This window comes from Arabidopsis thaliana, chromosome 2, assembly GCF_000001735.4.
Source record: "Arabidopsis thaliana chromosome 2, partial sequence".
NCBI lineage: Eukaryota > Viridiplantae > Streptophyta > Magnoliopsida > Brassicales > Brassicaceae > Arabidopsis > Arabidopsis thaliana.
In genome coordinates this window covers 6,008,774-6,023,876 of record NC_003071.7, presented here as the reverse complement: position 1 = coordinate 6,023,876, position 15,103 = coordinate 6,008,774, and the positions used below count along the sequence as shown (strand labels likewise).

The 15,103-nt window shown below is 33.5% G+C and overlaps 1 protein-coding gene and 1 pseudogene across 3 annotated transcripts; one reads left to right on the top strand and one right to left on the bottom strand.

Moving 5' to 3' along the window:
- Positions 1–13: 13 nt before the first annotated feature.
- Positions 14–5,319, bottom strand: AGL44 (AGAMOUS-like 44). Of its 2 annotated transcripts, none has more exons than NM_001335416.1 (9): positions 5,239–5,319; positions 4,852–5,068; positions 2,639–2,717; positions 1,290–1,351; positions 980–1,079; positions 832–873; positions 635–718; positions 401–537; positions 14–331 (listed from the first exon to the last, which is right to left on the bottom strand). In NM_001335416.1, the coding sequence occupies exons 2-9, from the start codon at positions 5,034–5,036 to the stop codon at positions 313–315; spliced, it is 708 nt and encodes a 235-aa protein (NP_001324071.1). In that variant the 5' UTR covers positions 5,037–5,068; positions 5,239–5,319; the 3' UTR covers positions 14–312. The 2 variants fall into 2 exon arrangements, with proteins under 2 accessions (NP_001324071.1, NP_179033.1); NM_126990.3 differs by having other exon boundaries at positions 14–307.
- Positions 5,320–11,178: 5,859 nt separating this feature from the next.
- On the top strand, positions 11,179–13,940 carry AT2G14200 (annotated as a pseudogene; the record flags this gene model as incomplete). The annotated part of the gene is made up of 1 exon: positions 11,179–13,940.
- Between the last annotated feature and the right edge of the window lie 1,163 nt (positions 13,941–15,103).

Sequence of the window (15,103 nt, the reverse complement as noted above, 5' to 3'; positions counted from 1 at the left end):
ATTTGTTCACTTTGTATAAAAATGCCAATTAGACTGGATTTTGTAGATTTAATGTACCCGAAAAAAACACACGGTAAAATGATGTCTAGTATGTTCGGCACTCACATCACATCATTATTTTATGATGTACATACACAAGTAACTTGACAAAGAGAAACTTGTCATATACATATTAAACTCCAAAGTAGTAAACAGAATTACATAACCAAGAATGAAATGATCCAGCTTGGTTGTTACTGAAGATGACATACAAACTCTTTTCGTATATTGTTCGATGTCCCACATGTTTTGCTAGGAAAGTTGTAGCCTAATTCAAAGATTCAGACATATTCTATAAAATTAAGAACTATAAGTCTATAAGCTTAGTTTATAGATTTACTGGTTGAGTGAGAAAACTTACCCTAGTCTGATTGATTTTTCTCTAGGAGCTGGTTGTAGTTGTATGAGTTGAAGTTGCGGTGGTGCATATGTTGTGGTTCCATTGCTTATTGGATCTACACTTGAATTGCCTTCAATCGCATTTGTTCTTCCATGAACCTGTTGGCCACGACAAGTGTTTAATTAGGTTAACATGATCAAGAAATGTTTCTACATAAACATTTTTTTTTTATCTAAATAAAAGCATTTGTGTCACCTTCTTTTGCAATTTAATATTTTCCTTACGCATTATATCTACAATATTTTGTAGCTCGTGATTCTCTTTTTGGATGATTTGTCCCTGTAATAGAATCAAACATTGTTGGTTTAAAGATGAAAAAAAAAAATCATCAAACATTGTCAATCTTCTTATTAACCCCAAAAGAACATATTTTGATTATTTGGCTAACAAACCTTACGATTAAGTTCTCTGATTTCATTTGTCATAAGTTGATCCTACAAAAGAGAATAATTAGTTGTCCAAATAGTATGGCAGTGAAAGAGAGGCACCAATAATCTTTGTCCAAAATATGTTTGTATAAAATGTTCCTTAAAACCATACCTTTTTGAGACGAACACCTTTTAGACTTGTTACTAGCTGGTCTTCAAGGTTTTGTAGGTCGTTAGCATTCATTCCAGAAAGTTCCTCTCCCACTAGTTTCCTTCATAGTATTATAGGTTAATTTTATAATGCATTTGGGAGTGAAATATAATTTGTTTAACATGCTAGCTCTTCGGTCAAAATCTATTTGTTTTTACTTGCAATTTCTTATATATAATTGATAGTTTTTGTAAATAAGTAGCGAGATTAGATTAGTATATTGTATCTTATAATACTCAGTTTCTGTTTTGACATGTGCAATAGCTCTTACCTGTGGCATTCTTGTAGATATTGGAGCTGCTGCTGCAAACTTGCAACCTCTCTTTGCCAAAACTGATAACATAAAGAGAAAACTAATGATGTGAATGTAAATGAATATATTAAAGTGGCCCTAGTCATAACAACTATATATTGGTTGCCTCAAACCAGAGCTTCATGTTCTTAGACTCATGGACGATCATATGTGTAGATGTTCGATTAATTTAATTAGCAATCATTATAAGCTAAGCTTTTTAAAAAATAGAAACAATCTCGTTAATGATCATCAACTCACAAATCACAAACTATTTAGATACTTCTAGAAATATAGAAGTTTTTAGGGTTTCAAAATAGGTTGATTATGTAGCAGAAAATGGGAAAGATTAAAACTAACTAAATTGAAATTATGAGACTTTATTTATATAAAATATTATGATATAAGCTTTCAACTCAAAACCAATTAGCAAAGCATTTGTCCATTTATCTTATGTACTAATTAAGGTCCCTTGTTTTTTCTAAAATGAGCAATTGTTATCCATAATATGTCCATATTCGAGATGATGGCTCTTTAAACCATTATATTAATCTTGGTATGTTCGTGCAAGCATTTAGATCAGTAAGACAATAAATTTGTTACCTTAAACTAATTATCATAACTACAGGCTACAGCTAATATGGTCAAAGAAATTGTATTTTTCTTTTGATTGCTTTGATACCGTATATATCAGCCTCTTTGTTACAATTAAAAAATATAGTTTTTATTAATATTAATTTTATAAACTAAAAACGATTTTTCATTTTTGTAGCAAAAAATCAGAGCTTATGTAGTTATTCGAAACAGTTAAACCGATATTAAGAAGATTCTAGATATATAGCATAGAAACATCAAGAACCGATTAAGCTCACAACAAGGAGAGGGGGTTGTGAGAAATACAAAGGCGGGATCCAAACGTGGTTTGCTTCGACGAGATAACACTGTCGATAGTATCTATTTGATTTTTTAAAAAAGTTTTTTGCATTCATATGTATAAACGTTTATTTATTTTTTAAAAATAATTTAATATTATATTTAAAAAAAATTGAAATCATCAATTTTTGTTTTCAGTTACAAATTTGAAAGCATCAATTATTAAATCAAAAATTATTTGGTTAGTTTCTTTTATGTATGTTTTATAAATGTTTTCAGAACGCTATTTAAAAAAATCTTCCATTTAATTAATAAATTTATTTAATTATAAAAAAAAAACAGAAAAACAATCATTTGAAAAACCTAAAAAGAATGTGGGTTCATTCAGAAGTTTATCATCCTAATGAGATAAATTATAATTTAGAGAAAAAGGTAAAAATCTTTACTATGAATACCTTTATCTCTGAGGCATGATTCAGAAGTTGATGCTGCTCCTCTTTTACTCTGTTGTACCGCTCAATGATTGTTTTCATACTATTCAGGTTCGAAAAGATAACAATGTTATTAATCATACATTAATTAACATATTAAAATTAACTCAACAGACAACAGTAAGTAATATAACTTAAGTAACTCAAATTTGTCGTTTGAATTATTTTTTAAAATTTGTGAATTTTGATATCAATTATATAAGATAGATACAAGTTTTACAATGCCAATTCCAGTATATGCATGAAGTTTGTCTACCTATATCGTTTGAGCACCTACAAGGCTACAACAATAGTTCGAACATATATAGAAATATCGTAATATTACTAACAAAAAAAGTAAGTACGGATGTAAAAGCAACGTATGACATGAAAGATGCAAGTGTTTTAAGAAAATAACATGTTATTTTGTATATTTCAGACACAAGCCAAAATACATCAAACTTACTTACAATTCTACCACCATATATATATCGTAAATAAGTCTCCGCATATATAGCCATTTACAAAATTCATTCTATTTTAGACTTACTAAAATATTTCGATATTTTTGTAAGTACCTGCACGGAAGTCTACACATAAGAGAAACTAAGTGTACAAACACCACACACACACACACACACAAGAAGGTATTAACTTAAGAGAAAGAAGTGGACAATCTATTCTTTTTTGTCCGTACACGTTCACGGTTTGTACCGACGACATTGTGGGTGATTAGAACAAATTTCATTATCTAGATTGGGAATCCATGCTCCAGCATCTTCCCTCTTACTCGTTTTATTGATCGATAAATCAACCCACAATAGGTTAGTTTCGCTTCGCTCCTTGACCTTCTCCAAAAGGTGGTTTCGAGCAAAAGGAATTCTTTCATTCCTTTCTTATTATCTTAGATTTCACACAAACATTTTGACTACTAATTTTATATTTAAATGATGAATGAAGTATGATCATCAAAACAAAAGAATGAAAAAACTACATACATTTAATTCAATTCATTTACCTTCCAAAATATTAGAGACATATATATTTCTTATAAATTGTTGTTAAATATTTAGATTTCAGATGAATGTTTTTCTCCTGTTTTTTATTTACTGTAAAAGTAGATGAATCTTTCATTTTAGCATATATATGTCTCTAATATTTTTGAAATATATATACAAATTGAATATATATATAAGAAAGCTATGAGGGAAATAAATATAATGAAAGAATAATATCAGGGACATAAAATATAGTGATGAATGAAATATATATATCTTACAGATTTTTGAAGTATAAATATTAGAGACATATATATTTTTTAGACAGAAATTTCAGGGAAATGCGCATGAATGTCTTTTCTTTAATTATGTACTTACATTACATACTTAGCTTATACAAAATTGGAAAATGTATTTTTTTAAACACTTGTTAAAACACAGAATCAAATGCTTTTTGTTCTATATTATATGAAAGAAAACCACAAACTAATCTTTTCAAGTTCAAATTTTATCAAATAGCACATGGTCACATATATGTGACATATTACGAATTCAAATCAATTATAATAAAAGGTGAAAATGTAGATAGAGTAAAATACAAACAATTCTAATCAATATAGTCTGTATACATCACATAGTGAAGAAGTAGAAATAATTTTTTTGATCTGTATATAGTACTGGTTCATGTTCTTTCTATAATTGAACACTTAGCAAGGCATAAATCAGTAACCATTTATCTTGATGCACTTGCAACAAACATAGATACACGTGCATATACTTATCGAAAGCTATGAGGGAAATAAAATAATTTGAAGTTAAGAATGTTCAAATCATAATTTGCTATGCAAGTCTTACATGGATATATCGTCTGTATTCAAATCAATGTGTGTAAGATAAACTAAAGCCTATCTAAAGATATATAATAATTTAAGTTTGATTTGAAAAAACGAAGGAGAAACAAACATCAAAAATCATCGTTCAAAATAGCTAAACATGTGCTATAACCCTATCGAGAAACTAATACTTAGACAAAAAAAAAAAGAGAGAGAGACAAAAAGTGTGTAACGATGAGACATTATCATTAGTGACAATTGTATATACACACACATGTCTTGGGATCAAGAGAACTGAGGAATCTAACAGGCAAGACAAATGCAAAATTACTTCATTGACTTGTACTAAGGAAGTAAAGAAGCTAACCTTGAATTGCTTGCGTAGTCGTAGAGCTTTCCGGTGCTAGAGAATATGATAACACCAACTTCTGCATCACAAAGGATCGATAACTCTTTAGCTTTCTTAAGCAAACCACTCCTTCTCTTGGAGAAAGTCACTTGTCTACTTGTAGAGTTATCGATCCTTCGTATAACTATCTTCCCTCTCCCCATCTCTCTCCCCAAAAGACTAACACCAAAACCAACTGCATCAAAGTTTATCAAGAATAAGTAAGCACATCGTAAATGTCAAAATGATCAAATCTAGATAATCTTCCTGATTCAAACTTGACTTAGATTTGTCCTCTTTCATAGATTTCTCCTAGTTTCTTGGATTGAATTTATATACATATGTGTTCGTGAAGATTTGACTTACTTGATCAGGGTTTGCAATAAATGGAAAGAAGAAGGCAGAGGAAGAGGAGAAGCTTCTTTTTTTTTTTCCTTCTCAAAAGATATCTTCTGTGGTTTCTGTTTGTGGTATATATGGCAAGAGAGCGGATTCAGAACAAAACCACTGCTGGTTTTATTACAAAAGAGTAGTTTCAATAAAGCCCCACTTGCGTGAGTATAGTAAACATTTATACTCGCTCTCTTATGCGCAAGTCTGATTGAGTCAAACATTTGACTTCGTAAATTGCTAAAATCACGACAAGAAAAGCGAGTACAGTCGAATTATAGACACGAGCGCGTGAGATTTAAATATCCTCGGACTATCAGGTGTACCCAACCACGAATCGTGGGGCGTTAATACAAGGTGGTATTGAAACAATCAATAGATGACTGACACGTGGATAAGTTAGAGATGCTTTTGTAAAGTCCGAGGGGTAATTTAGTAATTGCAAACAATAGTATCTTTCTGTAATTGACAAATGGTTTTGGCTTTTGGCAGAGCTGGTGCTGTACTTGTACTGTTGTCCGATGATATCTCTTCCACTTATTATTTTATTGTTTTTTTGTGTGGTATCATCTTTTCTGGTTTTGATATTTTTGAGGTTTAAAAAGTCGGACATGCGTATATTTTTTCGAATAATATATGTAATAATCTATATTATCTTTAACTCTAATCCTTGGTCATTGAGTAAAACTTTTTTTAATAAATCTGGCCAATAAATGACTAATGAAAGAGAATATGTAAGTTCTTATTGCATCCGTTTAGAAATTTGGAAGTTTCTATACAATCGAGGATACCATTTTAGTGTGATTTTATTTTACATATATATATTACATGTTGAGTATATATTTTTTAAATTCCTTATTGTTTTTTAATTTTTATATTTTTTCTGTCAATGTAAAATTTTATATATTAATTTCATGAATGTGACACTACTCATGAATCGTTTTACAACCTTGTTCTTTAATCTAGTTGGTATTGGATTCTCCATTCATATTTTAATTTTTCTTGATCTTGAATGAATTTTTATTTCACTTATTACATTGAGTATGTATAAATATTTCTACATCATTGTCATGAATATGTTTACTACTCATAAATGATTTAACTATAACAACTTTGTTCTTAGATAATTTATAAGTATGATTATTTGTTAAATTTAAAGGTCCAAAATGCCAAAAAAAAAAACAAAAAAAAAGCTTAAGATAACAAAAGGTAATTCGGATCGAATATGGTTCGATTTATCTATTGAATTTTTTAACGGTCGAGTAGTCCATCCATTATATTTATTTAGGGATCTAAAGGATGACACTATTTTGACAGTTCAAACAACAGTTGGGTATTTGAAACCCATTGGTAACCAGGATAGGATCTTTATGCTAGAATTAAAGAAATAATTTAGATTGCGTGGATGTGAGACTCAGTGACTTATATCACATGTCATCACTAGGACATGTGAAGGTCATTGTATTGGATGTATGAGCAAAATCTAAAACCAGTTCAAAAATTGACTCTCTGTAACGACATTTGTTTTATTACTGAGGCTGGAAAGAATTCATGATAAGGTCTAATAATTTTCTAGTTGTTAAATTTTCCTTGAGTTTAGTGATCTCTTGGATATAAACTTTAAATATATTGGATACAAAAACTAAGTAAAATTTAATGTAATGAGAGACTGAGAGTATCAGTATGGGCCTAACTCACACCCAAAAGCTAGCTTAAAAGTGGAGGTTTACCATATACTTATTTATTGCTCGACAAATTATTAAAGTCTCGATGTGGGACATATTCTAACATACCTCCCTCACGCTCAGGACTGGACATCTGAAGCGTGAAGTTTGTGGAACTTCACATCCACGGGTGGTCCACAATCGAGACACATTGAAACTATAGGCTCTGATACCATATTAGTATGAGCCTAACTAATACTCAAAAGGTAACTCAAGAGTAGAGATTTACCACATACTTATATATTGCTCCACAAATTATTAAAGTCTCGATGTGGGATATATTCTAATAGAGGGTTTCTATAATTATGGTTGTTGCAAAATTGGTCATTGTGGTGTTCTCAGTTTCTCCCTTCGTAATATTTTCTTCGACTTTCAGGACAGTGGTTGTATTGAGATTGGTTGTCTTAACAACGAACATTTGTTTGAGTAACACTGCTAAAAGATTTGGTGATGAAGCATGACTCGCGTGACTCAAGCTTTCTTTGTGTTGGAGATGATATTCTTGGAGAAGCAAGTTCGACCTAGTGACAAATGGCGGTGTTTAATATTTAACAATCATGATGTTTTCATACTTCGCATTCAATCCATTGAATATGTACATGACCAAAGTTATATCTGTAATATGAGCATCTACATTGAAAAAAGTTCAAGAGCGTCTTGAACTATTGGCAAGAATTTGTATTGAGTCATCGCTAATTTCTTTCTTAACTAGTTACAGAGTTGTATAGTCTTGACCATGACTGGTCCTGAGAATAATTGGACTAGAACAAAATAAAAAATGGGAGTTAAAATTTTCTATTACATATCATACAATAAATACAAAATTAATGAAAAAATAGATTTGTTTATTAATTAGGCAGTCCATATAAAAATTTATTAGATTTTGATATTTATGTTTCTTTCTCGTGAAACTCTTTATATGACTTATACATATAAAAACTTTTATTTCAAAATAAGCCACTTAAATTTTGGGCCACAGCAAATGAAAACATTTGCTGTGCTCAGGACAAGTCCTGGTCCTGACATATGTGTTATCTTTGGAGTTCGGAGTGGTTTTGCTACATAACCATAGTGTCTCTATTCAACAAGAACTTCTTGTAAGATCACTCGAAGTGTGTTGGTTAACTTTTATTAATCACAACAGAAAAGGGCTCTTTAATTCTTTTGTAAAAAAATTGGCATTAATAATAGGTAAAATTTTATTTCCAGGTCGATTAAAGCATTCTAAAGATATTTCCACTTTTTTTTTTTTTTGTCGTCAAAGATATTCCCACTTGTGTACTGTAACTGCATAAGAAACCGAATATATATAATATATATTAATAAATTATAAAATGAAATTTATGTAATTCGGTTTACCACACCAAAACAGCAAAACTGATTATAGGACATAGAGAGTCTAGATCCACTATACGATCAACGCAAGTGGGAGTTTTATAGATAAAGAATCTAAAATAAGATAATGAGAGAAAATGTAGAGACCTCGTTTTCTATGTTCCAGATCCAATTTTAAGGTTACCTAAAAAAGCATAGTTCAGTTTTACCTTACTAATACGAATAATGAATAATAACAATATTTTACTACCAACTTGCTTGAGTCGGGATCTTCAACGCTTGCTCATTATTTCCTTTTTTTTTTTTTTTTCTTTTTGCATCTCGTTTTGATTTTGCTTTTTACCTGGAAGAAAAAGTAAACCAAATATTTGTCTCCCATATGTATATTTTTTATAAAGCATCTTCATTACAAATCATGAAAACGAGGTTTGTGGTTTGACGTCAAAACGAGATTCTATGGTTTTGGGCTGGCAAGAACCTGTGACTAAAACCATAGAATCTCGTTTTGACGTCAAACCACAAATCTCGTTTTCGTGACTCGATTGATGATGAGATCAAAGGTCGTGCAGACCATGCGCCCCTCTTCTCCTTTCCAACTCTGCAACTGAGTAAAACCTAATTTTATAGTTGATTTTGCCTCTCCGGCAACGGTTTCCTTTACCGGTTGCCGGAGAGGGCTTCTCTCTCTCCCTTTTCTCTCTGTTGGTCATCTCCGTCTCTCCTCTGTTGCTTTGGTAGTGCTCTGTCCTTGGATGGCTTTTCGTCTCTTGTTGGTGGTGAGGCGGCGTGTGGCTTCGTTCGACGCACGGTGCAAGGGATAGTGTGCCTGCTCTCTTAGTGTGCTCTTGTTTTTGGCGCTTGTGGACGGTGCTGTTACAGAGCTTCTTCTCCGACGAGTTTGGCTTCCGATCTGTCCTTGTGTGAGTGTCCCTCGTCGGTTCTGGTTGTGGCTCTGGTGAGGCGATAGGTACAACGGTGTAGCTCCTAGCGGCGGGACCATTCTCCTTTTTGAGTTACTGGTGGTGCATCACCGTTTCTTGAAAATCGTCGTTTCCTTTTGTGGGATGTGCTCTACGTTGAGTGCTCGGTGAGTCGGTTCTCCTCTTCTCGGGTCTCTCTTCCCTTATTTTTCTCCAGCTCTGGTGGTGGTGTATTTGGATCCAGTGGGCATCTCTTTTGGAGGCAAGCCTGGAGTTATCTTGTGGCTTGTTTGGTTTGTTCGTTGCGGTTAGATACTTTGCGGTTTCTTGTTTTGGTGGTCATCGTGTCTCCTCCATTGGTGGACTGTGGAAGGTGGCAGCTTCTTCAATCATGGTTATGGCTTCTCCGTGGCCATTTGTCATTCTCCCTGATACGTTGTCGCTAGTTGCATTAAGGTGGAGTATTGTTGTTGAAGGTGTTGTTGGTGTCGGTTCTTTTTGTGTAGGTGAGCTTCTAGGTGCATTGACTAGGTTATCCGAGTATGAATAGAGGCGGCGAATAGGTCTAAGTGGTGTCGCTAACACTTGTGTTAGTGTAGAAGTCCATGGTTGCTTGTACGTTTTTGCGTTAGTTTTCGGAGAAGTTGTAGGCTTCTATATCGAGGTTTTGTGGATGGGCCTCGAGTAGTTTAGCTCGTGGCAACTAAGATGAGGATTCCAGTGCTTCGGCTCTGTGGCAACCACGCGAATTTCCGAGTTTCGCGAGTTCGGAATCGGTGTTTCATCTCGTAACTTGGTCTTGAACGCTTAGAAGCGATCCGAAACAATTTGAGTAGTAATGTTGTATTTATTTTCTGTAGATTGCTTTAATCTGTTTCATGTAATCTCTGTAATTCTGTCAAAAATCAAAAATGATATAAAACTTAACCTTTTACCAAAAAAAGAAAAAAAAGACCTGTGACTATGTGGTTTTAGCAAATGCCATATTAGTAGATTAACATGGTTTTGCTACTTTAGAAAGAAAACAAAATCCAAATTGATATCATAACTTTAGAAAAGAAGAAATGTGAGCAACAAAATGATATCCTCATCTGCCACGATTTTTCGGAAACGTGAACAACAAAATATTCTATGATGGCAATCTTTATTGCCCATGCGATCCATAAATCACAAAACTCACACAAATATCATATCTAATAATACTAAATCAACAGTCAGTTTAGTAGAAACTGCCTATCTATCTATTTGACACATAAGCAATACCCCAAATTTTTGCATGTTTAGAATTTTCTCAATTAATTAATTAAAAAAATGTTTCGAAAGTTTATTTCTCCATCTCCTCCACCCACAATCCCACGTTCTCTTAATTAGGATTCGCTGACAATACTTTTGTTTTCATCCCGTAAACACATAAATAATTAATTAGTTTCTTTTTCTTCTTCTTTTGAGATACTATTTGCTGTTCTTTTGAGATACTATTTGCTGGAATTTGGATCAAAATTATACTTAAACTGGATTAGCAATTGAAGGTAATTAAACATGCATACAAATGCAGATATATTCAACGACAAAATCTCTTACATATATTTCTTATTGATATTTTGGTCTATCTCTTTGACAGACTTTTATTTATAAGTGATTCAAAATTTCTAGAGTTCACATGTATTTATTTTGGGGGAAATAGAGAAGATTGTTTTGGAATTGTAATGGTATGTGCATCCGATCGTTTATGGCTATTGGCTAACAAGAGAAACTGCTAATATCCAACCAAATCTATGTTTCCTCTGTACGTATATAAATTCAGTCATTATGTTTGTTACTTGAGTTAATTCCTATTATCCATATTTGTTCAAATATATGTATATAGATAACTAAATTTGATATTTGTTATCTTTTAAAATATATACTAAAACTAAGTCCCTGCATAGCAGGTGCCATAATGCTAGTGTTCATATAAATGTGTTGAGTGACTCGACAAAATGGCATGCACGGTTGGGACACATTGGTGTAGAAATCATGAAGCATATGGTTAAAGAAGAATTAGTCATAAGCTTGCCATTGATGTCGATAGAGAAAGAAACATGTGCTTCATGTTTACTTGGAAAACAAGTAAGGCGGGTTTCTCCACAAGCACCACCGTATAGAGCAACACAAAAGCTTGAATTAATTCATGGAGACCTTTGTGTTTTAATTGCACATAAGAGGTATGTTTTTGTCTTAATTGATGATTACTCACGATATATGTGGTCTATTCTCTTGAAAGAAAAGGGAGAAGCCTTTGACAAATTCAAGACATTCAAGATGATGGTTGAACAAAAATTGGGAACTACCATTAAGACTTTCCGAACAGATAGGGGTGGAGAATTCTTATCTCAAGAGTTCAGAACGTTCTGTGACAGTGCTGGCATACAAAGACACTTGACTGCGCCTTACACTCCGCAGCAAAACGGGGTGGTTGAGAGACGAAACAGAACGCTCATGGAGATGACTAGGAGTCTCTTGAAACATATGAGTGTACCTAACTACTTATGGGGAGAAGCTGTGAGATACATTACATACTTGATAAATAGAGTGGGAACAAGAGTATTGGTTGCACAAACTCCATATGAAGTATTCAAAGGCCGAAAACCAAACGTTGAGCATTTGTGTGTGTTTGGAGGCTATGCAAAAATAGAAACTCCACACCTTAAGAAACTTGATGACCGATCACGAACATTTGTACACTTAGGAACCGAGCCTGGCTCAAAAGCATACCGCTTGTTGGGCCCAACAAACCGAAGAATAATAGTGAGTAGAGATGTTGTCTTCGATGAAAGCAAGAGATGGAAGTGGAGTAACTTAAATGGTGAAAACAGTGATAATGCTGGCATGTTTAAAGTCAGCCTTGAAGAGTTTGGGAATAATGGTCTAAGAGAAGAAGAAGAAGCTGGTGGAGAGAACGAAGGAAGTAGAGAAGAAACAGAAGAAGAGTGTGATGAAAACGAGAATGATGAGGACTCATAGCAAGAGAACAATTCTCCTAGTACTGAAAGTGAGAATATTGTCCAACAAGTGCAAATAATCCAGCCCCAACTAAGAGTATCACAACAACAAGTTTCAAAGCCAAAATACTTGGAGGACTACGTCTTGCTCGCTAATATTGAAAGTGAGTATCTCTTGATGATGTTAAATGAAAAGCCTTGGGATTACAATGAAGCAAAAGAGTCAAAAGAATGGATAGAAGCGTGAAAAGAAGAAATTTCATCTATTGAAAGAAACAATACATAGAATCTAGTTGATCTTCCCGTCGGAGCTAAGCTAATTGGATTAAAGTGGGTCTTTGAGATCAAACAAAACTCAGACAGAAGTATAAATAAGTTCAAAGGCAAGACTTGTAGCGGAAGGCTATGTCCAAAGACATGGTGTAGATTTTGATGAAGTGTTTGCCCCTGTTGCACGCATCTAAACAATCTGTTTCATCATAGCTTTGGCAGCTTCAAATGGTTGGAAGGTGCATCATCTTGATGTAAAAACCGCATTCCTACATGGTGAATTAAAGGAGATCGTACACGTTGCTCAACCAGAAGGATTTGTAGTTAAAGACAGTGAAGAAAAGGTTTACAAGCTAAACAAAGCACTATATGGTTTAAGGCAAGCACCAAGGGCGTGGAACAACAAGTTAAACAAAATACTTAACGAATTGGAGTTTGTTAAGTGTTCGAAAGAGCTCTCCTTGTATCAGAAGCAAGAAAATGAGCACCTTCTTCTTGTAGCGGTTTATGTGGATGATCTTCTTGTCAGAGGTTCAAGTTTAAGTATGATACTCGATTTCAAGAACGGAATGGAATCCAAATTTGAAATGAGTGATATTGGGATGCTAACTTATTATCTTGGTATTGAAGTATTGCAACATGACAAAGGTATTACCTTAAAGCAAGAGAGATATGCGAGAAAGATCCTAGAAGAAACCAAGATGGAGGAATGTAATGTTGTTCACACACCAATGGCCTTGGGGTTGAAATTATCTACGGCACACAATGAGAAAGATATTGACGGAAAAGAATATCGGAGAAGCATTGGGTGTCTTCGTTACTTGCTTCATACGCGACCTGATCTCTCTTTTTCTGTTGGTGTACTAAGCAGATATATGCAGGAACATAAGGAATCTAATGGTGCAGCACTCAAACAGATTCTCAGGTACTTAAAGGGAACATAAGAATACGGCTTGGAGTTTGCTCGTGGGACTGAAAAAGATCTTGTAGGCTATAGTGATAGCAGCCATAACGTGGATGAAGATGACGGGAAAAGCACAACTGGGCAACTCTTTTACCTGCATGAATGTCTGATTACTTGGTGCACACAAAAGCAATATACGGTAGCTCTTTCGTCGTGTGAAGCGTATACAAAGCAATCACTATGGCTTCAAGATCTTCTTAGTGAATTTACCGGAGAAACATGTGAGAAAGTGACACTCTGAATCGATACCAAGTCCGCGATAGCTCTCGCCAAGAACCTCGTATTTCACGGACGAAGCAAACATATCAAGAAGAGATATCATTTTATTCGAGAGTGTGTTGAGAATGAGCTAGTGGACGTAGAACACGTTTCCGGAGACGAGAAAAAGGCTGATATCCTAACTAAAGCCCTTGGAAGGATCAAGTTCAAGGAAATGAGAATTTTTATTTGAGTACAAGATTTGAAAGAGGTTGAGTTCAAGCTTAAAGGGGAGAATGTTGAAGTAAGCTTGAAGAAAGCTTGAGTTATAAGCTAAAGAGATTAGGATTAGAATTAGACTTTTGTATTTAGGAAGTTTGCCTAAATAATTATATGTGTGTTTTCCTAAAAGGATTAGGAAATGGTCTAGTTCTTTTCTTATATAAGAGAGATGCCAAGGTGTGGTATTCCTCAAGAGTTTTGAGAGATTAAGAGAGTTTAGGTTTTGAGTGATATTCCTAAACTAATAAAAGGGAGTTATTCTTTTATCTTTGTATAGCTAAATAATTTGCTCACGAAAAAAAATATCAAGCAATTAGCTTCAAACAACAATCAAGGTACGAGAAAGTCTATGTACATAGTGGTGTAGACTCAAAAATATATAAAAGAAAACTGCCACGAGCCAACCACGGATCGCTTTTACATTCAAATATAGTTGATCCGCAGTGGTTTGTTGTCCACCTTGATAAGGCTCAAACTAACCTCAAGCACTCTCTCAAATAAGAGTTCAGTTGTACTACTTTAGGATCGAATTCACAAAGTTTTTTTGTTCACACAGAAGGTGATAGTATGGAAATTAAGCTAAATCAATAGGTATTAAAAGTAAAAGAAAACAAGCAAGCATGCAACAGATAGATTGAAGTAAATTCAGATGATTAAAACGTCATGTTTAAGGATATTCTCAAGAAATAGACGACTAATAGATTTAGCTATGATCATGATTTTTATCGAACCAATCTAAAACTCAAATCACTAATATATGATCGACCAACTAGGGATCCCAACTCTTGTTGCAAACCCCTAATCGCAAAACATGCAGTAAGATCATGTTTGATAAGTTCATCGAAGTATAAAAACCAAAGCTATATGTATTTAAATACTCTAGCCCATCTATGATAGTTCATATAATAGATGCCTTCTCAAATGCTACCTATTACCTAAGATCAAGTTCTAGTTAGCTACTCTAGAACTAACATTAAGAACAATCAAGATGGAAAACTCTAAAGATCCTAACAGGTTGTTAATCTACTATATCATCTAGATCCCTAGTGAGAAACCCTAAATCCAAAAAGTAGATTACTCAGACATGATCATAGAAACAGAAAACATGTTTGAATAAGATTGCATAAAGAAATAAAAAAAAAGAATAGAGTTTAGAAAAGATCTTCT